This window comes from Scyliorhinus torazame, chromosome 5 (genome assembly GCF_047496885.1).
Source record: "Scyliorhinus torazame isolate Kashiwa2021f chromosome 5, sScyTor2.1, whole genome shotgun sequence".
NCBI lineage: Eukaryota > Metazoa > Chordata > Chondrichthyes > Carcharhiniformes > Scyliorhinidae > Scyliorhinus > Scyliorhinus torazame.
Window position 1 is genome coordinate 130,988,523 of NC_092711.1, and position 18,818 is coordinate 131,007,340.

The following is an 18,818-nucleotide window of genomic DNA, read 5'->3' on the forward strand; positions in this document are numbered from 1 at the left end:
ATTATCCACTTTGGTAGCAAAAACGAGCAGGCAGACTATTAGCTGAATGGCCATAAATTCAGAGAGGGGAATGTGCAACGAGACCTGGGTATCCTCGTACACCAGTCACTGAAGGTAAGCATGCAGCTACAGTAGATGGTAAAGAAGGAAAATGGTATGCTAGCCTTCATTGCGAGTGGATTTGAGTGCAGGAGCAGGGATATCTTGCTGCAATCATACAGGGCCTTGGCGAGGCCATACCTGGAATAGTGTGCAGTTTTGGTCTCCTTATCTAAGGAAGGATGCTCTTGCTCGAGAGGGAGTGCAGCGAAGGTTTACCAGACAGATTCCTGGGATAGTGGAACTGACGTATGAGAGATTGAATCAGTTAGGATTGTATTCGCTGGAGCTCAGAAGAATGGGGGAACACATAAAAACCTATAATATTCTAACAGGCCTTGACAGGGTAGATGCAGGAAAGATTTTCCCGATGGTGGGAGTGTACAGAACCAGAGGTCGCAGTCTGAGGATACAGGGTAGACCATTTAGGACAGAGATGAGTAATTTCTTCAACCAGAGAGTGGTGGGCCTGTGGAATTTGTTACCACAGGAAATAGTTTGACGCCAATATATTGTATGTTTTCAAGAAGCAGTTAGATATAGCACTTCGGGCAAAGGGGTTCAATGGATATGGAGGGGAAAGCGGGATTAGACTATTGAGTTGGATGATAAACTATGATCATAATGGATGGTGGAGCAGATGTGAAGAGGCAAATGGCCTCTTCCTGCTCCTATTTTCTACGTTTCTAAGTAATCCCTTCCCATACTAAGAGGTGAATGGCCTCTCCCCAGTGTGAACTCGCTGGTGTGTCTGCAGACTGGATAACTCTGTGAATCCATTCCCACAGAGGGAGCAGGAGAATGGCTTCTCCCCAGTGTGAACTCGCTGATGTCTCTGCAGGATGGATGAATCAATAAATCCCTTCCCACAGTGAGAGCATGTGAATGGCCGCTCCCCAGTGTGAATTCGCTGGTGTGTCTGCAGGCTGGATAAATCACTGAATCTCGCCCTACACTGAGAGCAGGTGAATGATGTGTCCCCAATGTGAACTCGCTGATGGTTCCGCAGACTGGATAAAGCACGGAATCTCTGCCCACACTGAGAGCAGGTGAATGGCTTCTCCCCAGTGTGAACTCGCTGGTGCGTCTGCAGGCTGGATAACTGCGTGAATCCCTGCCCACACTGAGAACAGGTGAACGGCCTCTCCCCAGTGTGAACTCGCTGATGGTTCTGCAGGTTGGACAAACTATGGAATCCCTTCCCACACTGAGAGCAGGTGAATGGCCTCTCCCCAGTGTGAATTCTCTGGTGTGCCTCCAGGGTTGATAACTGAGTGAATCCCTTCCCACACACAGAGCAGGTGAACGGCCTCTCCCCAGTGTGACTGCGTCGATGAATCTGCAGCTTAGATGGGACTCTGTATCGCTTCCCACAGTCCTCACATTTCCACGGTTTCTCCATGTTTTGTGTCTCCTTGTGTCTCTCCAGATTGGACAATCAGTGGAAGCCTTGTCTACAAACAGAACATGTGCACTGTGTCTCCTTGCTGTGAATGGTGTGATGTTTTTTCAGGCTGTGTAACTGGTTGAAGCTCTTTCCACAGTCAATTGACTGGAACACTCTCACTCGGGTGTGTGTTGTGTGGGTCTCGGTGCTTTTCCAGTCACACTCACGTTTAAAACCTTTTGAAGCCGATCTCCTTCTCGCCGATGATATTCAGGTCAGAAGGAATCGAGTCAGTTTGTCATAGCGTGTTGTGACGTTTGAGGCTTCTGTCGACAATTCCTCCTCTTCCAATATCCTTTAAAAACAATTTACAAGTCATCACTGGATAAAAGCAAATTACTGCGGATGCTGGAATTTGAAACCAAAAGAGAAAATGCTGGAAAATCTCAGCAGGTCTGGCAGCATTTGTAGGGAGCGAAAATAGCTAATGTTTCGAGTCCAGAGGACCCTTTGCTTTATCAAAGCTTTTCCAGCATTTTCTATTTTGGTTACAAAAGTCATCATTGTTAGTACAGAATAGAAATTCAGAACAGACAATTCTGGTTCCTATCGAACATTATTTCCTCTCTTCTTCTCCAAAAGCTGTAAATCTCCATCCCACACACTCTCACAATTCTCCTGAAGGTGCTGATTCATGTTGATTGAACAGATCCAAGCTCAGCTCACTGCTTCCTGACCAGGACAAAGATTATAATAGGAGAAAGAGTAGGCCATTCGGCTCACCAAGTCTGCTCAACCATTCAATTAGATCATTGGCCGATCAACACAGCACCATTTTCCCACACGATCCCCATATCCCTCGATATCTTCAATATCTAGAAACCTATCGATATTTGTCTTGAAAATTCTTGATGACTGAGGCTGCACATTCCTCTGGGGTAGAGAATTCCAAAACTTCACCGCATCCTCGAGTAAAGAAATCCCTCCTAATCTCAGCTTTATCTCTATTTTCCTGCCTGTTCCCCGTAACCCCTAACTCCATTGTCAATGAAATATCTCTCAAACTTGTGCTTCTATATATTCAATATATAGATACAATTGGTCCCTGTGGAAGAGAAATCCAAAGATTAACAAACCTCTGAGGGAAGAGATGACTGGAAATCTATAACGTAGCTACAGTCTTATATTACAAGACAAGAAATAATAATACATTTACTTTACTACAGAACTGATAATATATATAATCTGTGCCATACAACAACACGAGACATATCTCCATCCATTATTAATTTAATGTCCCCTGAAATGTCAGCCTTCTCCTGGGAAACCTACCACTTTAATTGTGAACATTAGGAAAGAGACCATCCTCTTTTAAAATAAATTCAGAGTAACTAATCTTTTGTTTCTAATTAAGGTGTAATTTAGTGTGGCCAATTCAACTACACTGCACATCTTTGGGTTGTGGAGGTGAGACCCACGCAGACACGGGGAGAATGTGCAAAATCCACACGGACAGTAACCCGGGGCCGGGATCAAACCCGGGTCCTCGGCTAACCACTGAGCCTGCCCCTAGTGATGACGTTTGTAAACTCCTTTTACAGGATCGGGCAAGAGGAGGATTTACAGATGGAGACTCAAATCAAACTTCACAACAAGATTTAACAGAGTCACTCCATTCATCAGGACCTGAATATCATTGGCCTGCGAACGTGGAAGAAGGAATGTTTGTTTGTGCTGCCTGTAGGAAAAGATTTTCAAGATCAGTGTGACTGAAAAAAAATCCAATGCACACACACTCGGCTCGAGTGAGTGTTCCAGTGAACTGACTGTGAAAAGAGCTTTAACCAGTTACACAGTCTGAAAAAACATCGTACCATTCAGAACGGGGATTGACTGTACACATGCTCTATGTGGGGACAAGATATAAACTGATTGTCCATTTTGGAAGGACAAATGTGAATGTGGAATACAGGGTTAACGGTAGGGTTCTACGCAATGTGGAGGAGCAGAGAGATCTTGGGGTCTATGTTCATACATCTTTGAAAGTTGCCACTCAAGTGGATAGAGCTGTGAAGAAGGCCTATGGTGTGCTAGCAGCGTTCATTAGCAGAGGGATTGAATTTAAGAGCCGTGAGATGATGATGCAGCTGTACAAAACTTTGGTAAGGCTACATTTGGAGTACTGTGTACAGTTCTGGTCGCCTCATTTTAGGAAGGATGTGGAAGCTTTGGAAAAGGTGCAAAGGAGATTTACCAGGTTGTTGCCTGGAATGGAGAGTAGGTCTTACGAGGAAAGGTTGAGGGTGCTAGGCCTTTTCTCATTAGAACGGAAGAGGATGAGGGGAGACTTGATAGAGGTTTATAAGATGATCAGGGGAATAGATAGAGTAGACAGTCAGAGATTTTTCCCTGGGTAGAACAAACCATTACAAGGGGACATAAATTTAAGGTGAATGGTGGAAGATATAGGGGGGGGGGATGTCAGAGGTAGGTTCTTTACCCAGAGAGTAGTGGGGGCATGGAATGCACTGCCTGTGGAAGTAGTTGAGTCGGAAACATTAGGGACCTTCAAGCGGCTATTGGATAGGTACATGGACTACGGTAGAATGATGGGGTGTAGATTAATTGGTTCTTAATCTAGGACAAAGGTTCGGCACAACATCGTGGGCTGAAGGGCCTGTTCTGTGCTGTATTTTCTATGTTCTATGAATGCTCGTGTTGTGTTTTTGCAGGAGACTCACTTGCGGGTTAGAAATCAGGCAAGATAGGGTGGCACGGTGGCGCAGTGGTTAGAATTACAGCCTATGGCGCTGAGGTCCCGAGTTCGATCCCGGCCCCGGTTCCTGTCTGTGTGGAGTTTTCACATTCTCCCTGTAGGTTTGCATGGGTTTCACCCCCAGAACCTAAAGATATGCAGGTTTAGTGGATTGACTATGCTAAATTGCCCCTAAATTGGAAAAAAAAATAAGTGGGTACTTAAAATTTTTTTTAAAAAAAAAGAGATCAGACCAGACTGCTTTGACGAAGGGCTCGTGGTGCTGCAATTCTAATCAATAAACAGATTCCTCTTTCGGTCACTGGGATCGTTGCAGACGCTAATGGGAGATAAATGGTGATCAGTGGGTCATTGACAGGTAGATTGGTGAATGTAGATGCCCCTAATTGGGAGGATGTGGCATTTGTAAAAAAAATTGTTGAGATCCATGCTAGACCTGGATACACATCAATTGATTTTTGGAGGAGACTTCAGTTGTGTACTGGATCCTAAAATGGACTGGTCCAAGCCCATTCAACCTCTACAAAAACACGAAAAAGGAGTGAAACTTGGACAGACCACCTGGCACGACCCAGGCGCCGGAAACGACAACAGCAAAAGATAAAGAAATCTGTTCCCATCTGCAGATTGTAAAAGGATTATGGGACACAGATTTAAGATTGTGAACAGGATTGACAGGGGAGATATGAGGAATACATTTTATACAGTGAATGGTAATGATCTGAACTCAATGCTTACACACAAAGGTCGATAATCTCCAGATCCTGATAACTCGAATGTTGCTGTCAGAATTTGATGTGTGGATTGGTTATGAGTTTCTTGTCTGTGAATCCCTTTCTAAGCCTCTGTGAAAGAAGTTTACAAAGGCATCACTGTCAGTCCAGAAATAAAATTCAGGCGAGATAAACATTTCTTCTGCTTTCAGTTTGCTGTGTGTAAATCCTCCCCTTCTAACCCCCTGTAAAAGGAGTTTCCAAAAATCCTCAGTCAGTCCAGGGTAGAAATTCACAACATTCTCTCCTCCTACTTACTGGTCTAGGATGATAACTCATGATCCCCACTGCAATTTGCCCCTCATCTTTATCAGCAGTCCCTTGATTTGAGGGTGATGCCCACGGTTGTGAATTTCTACCCTGGGTCTTCATGTGACTGAACAGAGCCGCAGAGCTTTGGACACATGGGGCAGAATGTCCAATGAGACAGTGAAATGCGAACTTTTGGCTTCCTTTTCTATCCATCTCTACCACCGCTTTGCATCTTCAATAAGACATTGGGACTCAAAAACTAGTACCGTTTGATGGACAAGTTGTCTCCATTCTGAACAATGGGGAGCAAGCTCCGCCCACTCATTGAAACATCACCCCGACAAAGACGCGCATGCGCCCTGATGCACCCAATAAAGATGGCGGCCGTTAACCCGAGCCGAAGATGAGGAGCTGCACCCCGCTCGGTACTAATTGGGTACCGTAAGCTCTTTTCCGAGGTTTGAGGCTGACAAAAACTTTAGATAACATTTCCGCCCACCCCCACGCTCTTTCGCTCCCTCCATATTGTTAACGCTTCTTACCGATTTCGGATCTGAAGAAGACGTCCTTCTGCTTCGCCATTGCCCACACTGCGCATGCTTCAATCACGGCGAACCTCGCCCCTCATTCACTCCGATTGGTTGGAGGACAAGCCGCTCCCGCCCCTCCTCTCCTATTGGTCGGGCGCTGCCGTCAATCACCCGGGCATTGTGACGGTGACAGATGGTATGAGCGGCCACAGGCTCAGGCTGACTCGCTGATTGTCCAACAAGTGAGTGTGAATGGGACAATCACACACACACAGGGGCCCAGAGGATAAACAGCAAAGGATTCACTCACTTTGCGAGTAAAAATCAGTGTCTGTTCCAATAATAAAAGTCAGGCTGCAGTTTGTGAGTGAACGTATATTGGATCCAATGTAGAATCCCAACAGTGCAAAAGGAGACCATTCGGCCCATCGAGGGCACCAACCCTCTGAAAGAACACCCTATCGAGGCCAATTCCCCACCCTATCCCCATAACCCCTCCAGGGGCAGTTTAGCATAGCCAATCCACCTAACCTGCACATCTTTGGACTGAAATGAAATGAAATGAAAATCGCTTATTGTCACAAGTAGGCTTCAAATGAAGTTACTGTGAAAAGCCCCATGTCGCACGGGAAGAATGTACAAGCTCCACATAAACAGTGAGCCAAGGTCGGAATTAAACCTACCGCTGTGAGGCAACAGTGATAACCACTGCGCCGCCGTGCTGCTCCGTTACTCTGTCACTTATTACGAGACAATAATCTGTCCGTTATTCCAATTCTGCTGTGTGTTTCTCTGTATTAGACAATAATAGGTCAAGATGCAAGGTAGCAATGATGTGTTGAAGTTTCTGTGTTCTGATGAGTCACTGGGAGGTGTGTGATAAAATAGGCATGGAAACATAACAGAGACCCGTGTGACTGACTCCACCTGACAGAGCTGTTATACACAAGTGGAGAGCAATGAGCACATGGGGACCTCGAGAGATTTCTGATATCTCAGGTACGTCTGCAGAGGAACTGAAATGTTCAGGTTTTCTCGTGGTTCTCACAGTAAATGTATCTGACAGCTCATCAAAACTAAAGTTTTAATCTTCTTTGAGACACATTGTGGTTGAAAAGATGAAATGTTAAGACATCAGGAGACGGAAATTATGAATGTCACAAAAGGCATCATTGCTGCCTCACAGCGCCAGGGACCCTGGTTCAATTCAGCCTTGGGTGACTGTCTGTGTGGAGTCTGCACTTTCTCCCCGAGTCTGCGTGGGTTTCCTCTGGGTGCTCCAGTTTCCTCCCACGGTCTAAAGATGTGCAGGTTAGGTGGGGTTACGGGGATAGGTGGGGGATTGGACCTAGGTAGAGTGCAAACCCAATGGGCTGAATGGCCTCATTCTACACTGTAGGGATTCTATGAGTGAACAATCCAATTCATCCCATTCACCACAACTCTGCCAATTTACCCTCTACAAGTGTTTATCCAATTCCCTTTGAAAGTTACTCTTAAACCTGCTTCCACCTGCCTGTCAGTGTGAATTCGAGATCACATCACTGTGTAAAAACAATTCTCCTCATCACCCCCTTGGGTTCTGTTGTCAAATATCTTAAATCTCTGTGTCCTCTGGTTAGAAACCCTCCTGCTCTTGGGAAACAGTTTCTCCCCATCGACACTCACAAATCTTTCCTCATTTTAAACACCTCTATTAAATCTCCCCTTCACTTTCCCTGATCTCAGAGGGACAATCCCGGTTTCTCCTGCTCTGAGTCACAAGGACTCGAAACGTTAACTCTGTTTATGTTGGAATTTTTGATATTTTACGCACTCTTCTACCATCCTTTGAATGTCCTTGTTGATCCCTCGTCATTATATCATGTCTCGTGCTCTTCTTTTACACTTTTCAATTCCAAGGTGGCCCTCATGAATTTTTTGTAAAATTTCAGCTCGCAGAGATTGTGGTATTATTATTCCTTGTTGCCTTAGTTGGGAATCCATTGGCCACACTTAGTGCCGCTCTAATACTGTGATACTTCGCATGACCCTTTTGGCCATCCCTCGTTGAGATTCTTTTTCAAATAAATTTAGAGTACTCAATTACATATTTTGTTTTCCAATTAAGGGGCAGTTTAGCGTGGCCAATTCACCTATCCTGCACATCTTTGGATTGTGGGGGTGAAACCCATGCAGACACGGGGAGAATGGCAAACTCCATACGGACAGTAACCCTGGGCCAGGATCGAACCTGGGTCCTCAGCGCCCCTGTGCTGCCGCCTCGTTGAGATTCTTGATTATATTCTGCAGAACAACATCTTTTTTTGTTTCTTCGATTATCAGCTTCACTTTTTCATTAGACACCGGCAGTGTTTCCATTATCATATTGACATGCACTTGCATATCTTCATAAATATGGTTTTCTTCAGACACAACTATAGCTCTCGACAGTGCATCTGCAACTATGATGTGCTTGACTGGAGTGTAAATGAGATCAAAATCATACCTCTGGAGCTTCATCATCAATCTCTGGATTCACGGTGACATCTCACTTAAATGTTTTCCGACAATGGCTACTAATGGTTTGTGATCCGTTTTGACCAGAAGAGTCGGTAGGCCATACACATAGCTGTGAAACTTCTCCAAGCCATTAACTAATCCAAGACATTCCTTCTCAATTTGATGGTAGCCATGATGTGGAGATGCCGGCGTTGGACTGGGGTGAGCACAGTACGAAGTCTTACAACACCAGGTTAAAGTCCAACAGGTTTGTTTCAATGTCACTAGCTTTCGGAGCGCTGCCTACCTCATACCCTTGTCTACCTCATACGCTGCAGGAAAGGATGTCCCGAAGCGTGGTACATTGGCGAGACCATGCAGACGCTGCGACAATGAATGAATGGACATCGCGCAACAATCACCTGGCAGGAATGTTCCCTTCCAGTCGGGGAACACTTCAGCAGTCAAGGGCATTCAGCCTCTGATCTCCGGGTAAGCGTTCTCCAAGGCGGCCTTCAGGACCCGCGACAACGCAGAATCGCCGAGCAGAAACTTATAGCCAAGTTCCGCACACATGAGTGCGGCCTCAACCGGGACCTGGGATTCATGTCACACTACATTCATCCCCCACCATCTGGCCTGCGAAATCCTACCAACTGTCCTGGCTTGAGACAATTCACACCTCTTTAACCTGGGGTTACCCCATCTCTGGATCTGTAAAGATTTAATCACCTGCTAATGCTCGCATTCCTAGCATTGTTTGGCATCTTTGAATTTGTCTATATATGTGTTTCTGGAACAGACCTCTTCATTCACCTGAGGAAGGAGCAGCGCTCCGAAAGCTAGTGACATCGAAACAAACCTGTTGGACTTTAACCTGGTGTTGTAAGACTTCGTACCGAAAGCTAGTGACATCGAAACAAACCTGTTGGACTTTAACCTGGTGTTGTAAGGCTTCGTACTGTTCTCAATTTGAGTGTATCAACACTCAGAATCGGTCATTGACCTAGATGCATAGGCAACTGGCTCCCAATCTTCTCCATCTTCCTGCTGTAACAACACTGCACCTAAACCATCTTTCGACAGATCAGTCAGGATTTTTGTTTTCTTGGTCGGGTCAAAATATGTTAGCACTGGAGCTGTTGTCAAAGCTGTCTTCAGAGTAAACCGCTTTTGCTCCTGTCTCTCTGACCATTCAAAAGTATTAGCCTTTTTTAGAACTTCTCTCAGGCATGTTGTCTTGGCGGACAAATTAGGAATAAATTTGCCTATGAAGTGGATCATTCCTAATATCCTCAGAACTCCTTTCTGAGTGTCGTGGCATATTCAGTATTGTCTGTATCTTCACTTGATCTGGTTGTACACCTTGAGCAGACAACTTGTCCTCCAGAAAGGTAATTTCTTTGAAACCAAATTGACACTTGCCTTTGTTCAACCTGAGCCCATACTTCTTAATACTGCTTAGTACTTTGATGAATCTGTTGTTGGTGTGTTCCTTCGTAGAACCCCATGCTATATCGTCAGCATACTCATGAACTCTTTGAGTATCTTCCACAACGTGCTCCATTGCCTGTGAAATATTTCAGATGCGGATATTATCCCAAATGGCATTCGAAGAAAACAGTAGCGCCCAAATGTAGTGGTAAATGTACAAAGCTTCGGACTTCCGGTGATGGCGGGCGGGAGGCGGCTGCACAATGGAGGGCTCCCATTCAGGAACGGCATTTTCAGGGCTTTAAGCCCGGTCCCAGGGTCCACGGAGGTGGCAAAAGCAGGAAGAAACAGTGAAGGCACAGTGAAGAAAAATGTCGAGGGTAAGCAAAAAAATTGTCCGTAAAGAAAACAGCTGAAGGTCCGTCGGGGAGTGGAAAGGTCACCTCGGGCTCACCAAGGAAAATGGAGGCTGGAGCACCAGGGAAGGCCACATTGCTTACGGCTAAAGAAATAACTAAGGTGATGGCTGCAGAATTCGAAAGGCAGTTTACAAGATACATGGAGACAATGAGGAAGATGAGAGAGGTTTTGAGTGCGCTGGTGGAGAAGGCGATTTCCCCGGTGATGACGGCAGTGGCTAGCGCAGTGGCAGAGGTGCGAGAGCAAGGGGAGGCACTGAAGGAAGTGGAGGAAATGTTATTGCAGCACGGTGATCAACTTGCCTCGATGGGGAAGGAGATGCGGAAGGTGAAGGACATTAACAAGGATCTGCGAGGAAAAATGGAAGACCTGGAAAACAGATCCAGGCGACAGAATTTGAGGATTGTGGGGCTGCCCGAAGGAGTTGAAGGACCGAGGCTGATTGAGTATTTTGCCATGATGCTGGCGAAACTATTGGGGGAGGGGGAGGATCCCTCTCGATATGAACTGGATCGAGCTCAACGGTCATGGAGGCCTGTACCAAAGGCGAGTGAGCCACCAAGGGTAGTGACTCTGTGCTTCCGTAGGTAAAGTGTGAAGGAGAAGGTCCTGAGCTGGGCCAAGCAGAAGCGGGTGGTGCAGTGGGCTGCAGCTGGTATACGTGTATACCAGGACTTTACGGTGGAGCTGGCGAGGGGGCGGGCTGCCTTCAACCGGGTGAAGAGGGCACTGTACATTAGCAAGGTGCAGTGCGGCATTGTATATCCAGCGAAGCTGAGGGTGACTTACAAGCTCAGGGACTTTTATTTTGGAATAGCGGAAGCAGCGGAGGAGTTTGCGAAGGCAGAAGGACTGTGGCAGAACTGAGAAATGGAGAAATGGCCATGTGCCGATGTGACCTCATGACTGACTGTATTTTCTTCTTTTTTTTGTATCACTGCGCGCGGGTGTATGGGCTAAAGGAGCCAATGTTGTATATATTTGGACAACGAAAGTATGGGACTTTCACTCGAAATGAGGGCTCATTGGGGTGTAGATGAATATGCGGGGTTTGTGTGCTAAAAGGGAATTTCTGGGCTTTCCTCGGGCCGGGCAAGGGGGAAAGGGTCCCGGGCGGGGGCCTCCACGCTGGCCGGTTTAAGCCAGCCAGTGAACGGTAGTAAGGTGGGGGGACGGGCTGCGGCCATCGGAGCCTGGTAGAACAGGGTCCGCGGCCATCGGAGCCTGGTAGAACAGGGTCCGAGTGGCCTAGCCGGGGTGGAAAGTTGGGGGGGAAGGAACTGAGGTTGGGGGGAGGAGTTTTACAAGAGGCAGTGGACGGGAGGTGCTGGAGACTGGGGTGTGGGGGGTGTGGGGAACTCTTGGGTATCATGTACGATACTCTTTCAGAGGTTGGATGGCGTTGAGTGTAGGGGGGGGGGGGGGGGGGGAGGGTGAGTGGACTCTATAGCTCAATGGTGACCATGGGCGGTCCCGGGCTCCTTTTTCTTTTTCTGCTTTGTTTTTGTTTCCTCCGTGGGAGGGTTTGTTTTATTGGATGCATATATTGACAGGTGGGCCGTTGTTTGGGGTGGTGGGAAGATGGGATCGTTGGTATTGTTAAGGGGATTGATTTTGTATTTGTTACCGTTTACTGTTTGTGGGCGGGGTGTAAATTTTGAAGGAAAATGTGAAAATGGAGAATAAAAACATTTTTTAAAAATGTACAAAGCTTCGTACTCTCCTCATCCAATTTGAGTTGCCAAAAACCCTGCGATGCATCCAGTTTACTGAAGCATGTCGCACCTGACATTTTGCTCGTAATTTCTTAAATTTTGGTATTAGATAATGTTCTCGTTTAATGTTGGCATTGAGGTCATTAGGATCCCTGTAGATTCTTTAAAAAAAAAAACAATTTTGAGTACCCAATTATTATTTTTTTCCAATTAAGGGGCACAGTTTAGTGTGGCCAATCCACCTAACCTGCATATCTTTGGGTTGTGGGGGTGAAACCCACGCAGACACGGGGATAATGTGCAAACTCCACATGGACAGTGACCCAAGGCCGGGATTCGAACCTGGGTCCTCAGCGCCGTAGACCCAGTGCTAACCACTGTGCCAAGTGCCGCCCCATCCATGCAGATTCTTAAATCGTTATTGGGTTTCCTCACGCACACCAGTGAATTTACACAATCTGTTGGTTCTTCAATTTTCTTAATCACCCCCAAATTCATCATTCTATCAAGTTCAGCTTTTCAGCCGATCCTTTAATGTTGCTGGAACTCACCTTGGAGCAGGTATTATGGGTTGCACATTATCCTTCATTGAATTTGATGAGTATATGGCAAGATCCCAAAACCTTGAATTTTTTTTTGAAATGCTTGAACTATTGAATCCACCGACACACTGTGTGCAGTCAAAACACAGTCAGCGCTGTGTACTCTTTTGACTAATTCAAATGTTTCACAAGCTTCCACGCCCAGTAACGATTCACGATCTCTGGCTACAATTGAAAATTTCACTTTGACTTGAACTTCAAACTCTCACACGCCTAAAGTATTAATTCGTTAACCATTGTAATCTTTTAAAAATACCAGTCTGTTCAAAATCTTGGGTTTAATTCTAATTGGTTCAATATCCGAGATACTGATAAGATTGGCTCTCGTTCCTGTGTCAAGTTTGACATTTATCAACGTTTTATTGATTAGTAAAGAAACTGTCCAGTTATCTTTATTTATTTTTAAAAATTTTTTTAGAGTACCCAATAATGTTTTTCCAATTAAGGGGCAATTCAGCGTGGCCAATCCACCTAACCTGCACATCTTTGGGTTGTGGGGGTAAAACCCACGCAGACACGGAGAGAATGTGCAAACTCCACATGGACAGTGCCCAGTAGTTATCTTTATTTATAACCAAAACTTAATTATCATAGCTTCTAATTTTCATTGAAGACATTCTATTTTACTTGGCTGCAATGTCTTCATTAGAGACATCTATGAAGAATGTATCTTCTAAGTTAATTTCGTCAACGGCATGTATAGATTTCTGCACTTCGATTTTTTATGCTAGAAAAACTGTTTAGGAAAGTGTTTTTTGCCTTTACACCTCGCACAGATTTACCCAAAGGTGGGGCACTGCCTTTGCAAGTGCCTATTTCCACACTGCTTACACAAAATGGTGGCATCTGGCAATCACTTGAAATGGGCGCCGCTGTCGTGACCACGTTTTCCTTTAGGGTACGCCACAACGTCTATGGCGTTAGCTTAATTCTCGCTTTTCGCACCTAAACATCCCATGTTTAACCTGTTGATTTGCTGTGCAGCTGACTCGCTGGCATGGCAAATTGTTATTGCGTCTTCGAGCTGGAGCTCATTCTCCCTCAAAAGACGTTCGCGGACTTTATCATTTTTTATGCCAAATACAATTTCATCCCTAATCATTGATGACTGTACTGTGGCAAAATTACAAGTCTGAGCCTTTAATTTTAAATCTGTGAGAAAACTATCGAACGACTGACCTGTGCTGCGTGCGAGTTCTGAAAACGTACCTTTCAAAACTTTTGTTCTTCTTCGGGGTACAATGCTCATCAAACTTCTTAACAATGGCATTAAAGTTTTCTCTATCTGCCTCTCTTTCAAATACAAATGTATTAAAGATTTTGATTGTGGTCCTGCTGCAATGAGCAACGCTATTTTCACTCATCAGGCTTTGCCTGTAAACCTAGAGCCGCTACATATAAAGTAAACTGCTGCTTAAAAGCACGCTAACTTGTATCTAATTTATCAGTGATACGAAGACTTTGTGATGTTTTCAAACTATCCATCTTTAGCTTCACTGACAGTTGAGCATTGAGATGTATTCTTTTGATGCTTTTTGTTTGTTAGTAGATTTTCTTGTAGTACTTTTTCCTATTTCTTCACTTTAGACCTTCAATCCGTAGATCACTACTTCTGGTACCATTTTACATTCTAGTGTGTTGCAATATTGAGTCAGTGCACCAGAGAATGTCTAGTTTGTATTTGGGTGGCACAGTAGCTCAGTGATTAGCACTGTTGCTTCACAGCGCCAAGGTCCCAGCCTGGGTCACTGTCTGCCGAGTCTGCATGTTCTCCCCGCATCTGCGTGGGTTTCCTCTGGGTGCTCCAGTTTCCTCCCAGAAGTCCCGAAAGACTTGCTGTTAGATGAATTGGACATTCTGAATTCCCCTCCGTGTACCCGAACAGGTGCCGGAGTGTGGCGACTAGGGGATTTTCACAGTAACTTCATTGCAGTGTTAATCTAAGCCTACTTGTGACAATAATAAAGATTATTATTATTAAAAGATTTATTAAATTACAATAATGTGGGAAGGAAAACAATACTAATACTACTAAACTATGAACTGTTAATAACTAGAATATGAGAGCTAACATAAAACACAACTATCCACGATGACTTCTAACCCCAGACTCTTTGAGGCTGCGGTATCACGTGGTACATTTCTACTGCCCCCCGCTGGTTGGAGGTCTGCCATGTTAACGTACAGAATTGCTCATGCATATCATGAAGTTGCTGGTGTATCAGAAGGATGGATGAATTAATGAATCCTTTCCCACACACAGAGCAAGTGAATGGCCTCTTCCCAGTGTGAATTCTCTGGTGGTTCAGGAGGGCAGATGGAGACTGAATCCTTTCCCACACAGCAGGTGAATGGTCTCTCCCCGGTATGAGAATATTGGTGTGTTGGTGGATGCTTTTTTTGTTTTTAAAGCTCTTCTCACAGTCAGGACAATTAAAAAGTGTTCTCAGAGTGAACAAGTATTTGAAAAATAAATTTAGAGTACCCAATTCATTTTTCCAATTAAGGGGCAATTTAGCGTGGTCAATCCACCTACCTTGCACATCTTTGGGTTGTTGGGCGAAACCCACGGAAACACAGGGAGAATGTGAAAACTCCACACGGCCAGTGATCCAGGGCGGGGATTGAACCTGGGTCCCCGGCGCCGTGAGTCAGCTGTGCTAACCACTGCGCCACCCTGCTGCCCTTTCAGAGTGAACAAGTTGATGTGTCTGCAGGTGGGATGACTGAATGAATCCTTTCCCACACACGGAGCAGGGGAACGGTGTCTCCCCAGTGTGAATACGTTGATGTGTCAACAGATCCTTTTTACACTTAAAACTCTTCTCACAATCAGGACATATAAACGGTCTCTTACCAGCGTGAACAAGTTGATGAGTCACAATGTGGGATGACCGAGTGAAACCCTCCCACACACAGGGCAGGTGAACGCACTGGTGTGTCAGAAGGTTGTATGAATGGGTAAATCTCTTCCCACAAATGGAGGTGAACGGTCGTCCCCCCCCCCCCCCCCCCCCCCCACCGTGCAACTGTGCCGATGAACCTCCAGTTGTGATGGGTAACTGAATCCCTTCCCACAGACCGCACATTTCCACAGTTTCTCCATGGTGAGTGTGTCCTTATGTCTCTCCCGTTTGAAGCCTTGTCCACACAAACGATTATAGTTTCTCCCTGCAGTGAATGGTGTGATAGTTTTTCAGGTTGTGTAACTGGTTAGAGCTCTCTCCACAGTCAGTTCACATTCTCACTCGGATGTGTGTGTGGCTCAGTGCTTTTCCAGTCACACTGATGTTTCAAATCTTTTCCCACAAACAGAACAGACAAACATTTCTCCTTCCACATTCAAAGACCGATGATATTCAGCTCCTGGTGAATCAAGTAACTGTGTCAGATTTCAACGTGAAATTGGTTTGAGTTTTCTGTCGGCCAATCCTCCACTCCCAATATCCTGTGAAAGGAGTTTACAAAAGCCATCACTGTCAGTCCAGGATGGAAATTCTGAACAGACAATTCTAGTTTCTCTGGAACATTTTTTCCTCTCTTGTTCCCCCAAAGCTGTAAATCCCCGTCCCACACACTCTCCCTCCTCCCTGGGCTGAATTCCAAACCCATCTCACCATCTGCGCCATTTCTTTCCTCCACTCCCAGTTTTCTCCCTCCCTCCCAGTTTTCTCCCTCCCTCTCCTCTGCCTGGGTTCAGTTCTCCAGCTCCTGTCTGCAGACTGACAATAAAACCAATGGGTCTTATTGGGGGGGTTGGGTTCTCACCATTGTCCCCGCTCGCGGCGGCTCTCATTCAGCCTCTGGGAGGCGCACTCACTCTCACTGCGGCGTTGCGGAGCCCGGGGCAGCACCGTGCATGATCAGCACAGAGAGGTGACTTCTGGGGCGGGAAAACCTGGCGCCTGCGCGTTGCGGCCATTCTGATGGAGAGAGGGCATATTCACCCGCGCCCCGCATTCTGGGTAGCCTTATTCGCCATTATTCTGTTACGGTCCTCAGGATGATAAGTCAGTTCCGGCACTTTTGATGCAGTCCCGTGTTTGTACCGAGTGGGGGATCCGCATCGGTGTTTTCCTCTCTGATCGGCCCCTGTTAACGGCTGGCATCTGTTTAGGTGGCGATATGCAGCGGACTGCATGCATGGCCTCCATCTTGCTCGGCGGCCATGTGCAGCAGGGCTCATGTCCTGGAACCGGAAGCCGGAAGAGAGAATCTTGTGAATTTCTCTCCTGGACTGAGAGTGAAATTTCTTTGGAAACTCCTTTAGAAAGAGGAGGATTTACTAACGGGAAACTCAAACCAAACATCACATCATCCTCTGACAGAATCACTCGATTCATCAGGACCTGAATATCATCGACCTTTTAATGTGGGAGGTAAAATGGTCTGTTCTGTCTGCACAAAGATTTCAGATACCAGACTGGGAACGTTTAATGACTTTTCCAGGTTAAATTTGAGACTAATTACACCGATCACATTGGGGACGTTAAAGAATTTTCCCTCAGAATTTTGTACATTTCATTTCGGTCCCCCCTCAGCTTCGTCTGCTCCAAAGAAAACAATCCCAGTCTGTTCAATCTTTCCTCAGGACAAAAATTCTCATTTTTCTGGTACATGTTCTTAAATCCACTCTGTACTCTCTGTCTGCAATCACATCATTCCTGTACTGTACACAGTACTCCAACTCAGACCAAACTTGTCCTGTCCTGCCGTTTATCATGTAATTTCTTTGTCTTGTTTTTCCGAAAGCTTTCTTCCTCATGATAAAAATGCAGAACCACTCTTTCTATAATTGGCAAACTTCATATTCAGCAGCACAGTAGCATTGTGGATAGCACAATTGCTTCACAGCTCCAGGGTCCCAGGTTCGATTCCGGCTTGGGTCACTGTCTGTGCGGAGTCTGCACATCCTCCCCGTGTGTGCGTGGGTTTCCTCTGGGTGCTCCGGTTTCCTCCCACAGTCCAAAGATGTGTAGGTTAGGTGGATTGGCCGTGATAAATTGCCCTTAGTGTCCAAAATTTCCCTTCGTGTTGGGTGGGGTTACTGGGTTATGGGGATAGGGTGGAGGTGTTAACCTTGGGTAGGGTGCTCTTTCCAAGGGCCGGTGCAGACTCGATGGGCCGAATGGCCTCCTTCTGTACTGTAAATTCTATGATCTATGATCTATATTCGTGTTCCTACCATTGAATTCAAATCAATGATATGAACCAGGAATGGGGGACCCCAAACTGAGCAGAATCAATGATATAAACCAGGAATGAAAGACTAGGTACTAATCCCTGAATCAATGATTTAAACCAGGAATTAAGGACCCAGTACTGAATCCTGAATCAATGATATAAACCAGGAGTGAAGGACCCAGTACTGATTCCTGAATCAATTATATAAACCAGGAGTGAGGGACCCAGTACTGACTCCTGAATCAATGATATAAACCAGGAGTGAAGGACCCAGTACTGAATCCTGAATCAATTATATAAACCAGGAGAGAGGGACCCAGTACTGACTCCTGAATCAATGATATAAACCAGGAGTGAGGGATCCAGTACTGACTCCTGAATCAATGATATGTCAGTCACCATAGACTTTGCGATGTAAAAATGTAGAAGAAGCCGAGCATAGATTTGTCGAGGTTTAACATATTCCATTGACTGTGCCATCGGATCTGGGACAGACCATGGAACGTTTACATGGAGACTATGCTTCTACTCAGATTGTAATGGTAATGCTGTTGTACTTTGATACTAATGCTCAGACCTTATTTATACTGAATAAAATCTAATCACCGTCACCAATAAGGGTTATTACTGTCAATCATTTCAGAGTTTGAGAAAAGAGGACAACGGGTGCATTGATTCCCTGAACCCCATTTTCTAACATTACGGGTCAACAATAAAATCTCATCTCCCCCTGGCTCCTTTGCCAATTACCTTAGAGGGACTTACTTTCTGTTCAAGAGCCTGCCAAACCCTCTCACGCACTTTCCCTGAAGTGCATCAATTTAATCATGAAAAGTCGAGAAAAATCAAATATTTTCACTGCTAAAAGTTTATGAATGAAACAGGACATGGTTAGAAATTATTTAAGGATCAAAGACAACCAGAGTAAAAGGATGCGCATGGTGTTGTGGATCTTTGCTTCCTCTGTGCAATGTTCCCCTGACTCCCTGCTTTGGGCACAAGGAGTGAATCCCAGGGGTTGTGTCACCATCATCACAGGGTTTTATAATAAAATTGAGACATGCGAGGCAAAGTGTGTCGTTTTTAGAGTGATAGAGTTTTCCAGCACAAAAAGGCACTTCGGCCCATCGTGTCTGTGCCGGCCATCAGAAACCTATCTATTCTA

General features: G+C 45.5%; 2 protein-coding genes across 2 annotated transcripts in view; both read right to left on the bottom strand.

The window, feature by feature from the left end:
* LOC140419769 (uncharacterized) overlaps positions 1 to 18,818 on the bottom strand; it is a 50,619-nt gene that overhangs the window by 18,721 nt on the left and 13,080 nt on the right. The window contains exons 2-4 of the mRNA XM_072503755.1: positions 5,830 to 6,044; positions 5,001 to 5,107; positions 1,714 to 1,841 (exon numbers count right to left, since the gene is read on the bottom strand). The gene's annotated coding sequence lies outside the window, so the exon portion shown is untranslated. The remainder of the gene's footprint in view (positions 1 to 1,713; positions 1,842 to 5,000; positions 5,108 to 5,829; positions 6,045 to 18,818) is intronic.
* Positions 1 to 18,818, bottom strand: part of LOC140419770 (uncharacterized) — a 38,018-nt gene that overhangs the window by 10,537 nt on the left and 8,663 nt on the right. Inside the window, exon 3 of the mRNA XM_072503758.1 lies at positions 1,085 to 1,424. Within this exon, the coding sequence (XP_072359859.1) occupies positions 1,085 to 1,424 (340 nt within the window). The remainder of the gene's footprint in view (positions 1 to 1,084; positions 1,425 to 18,818) is intronic.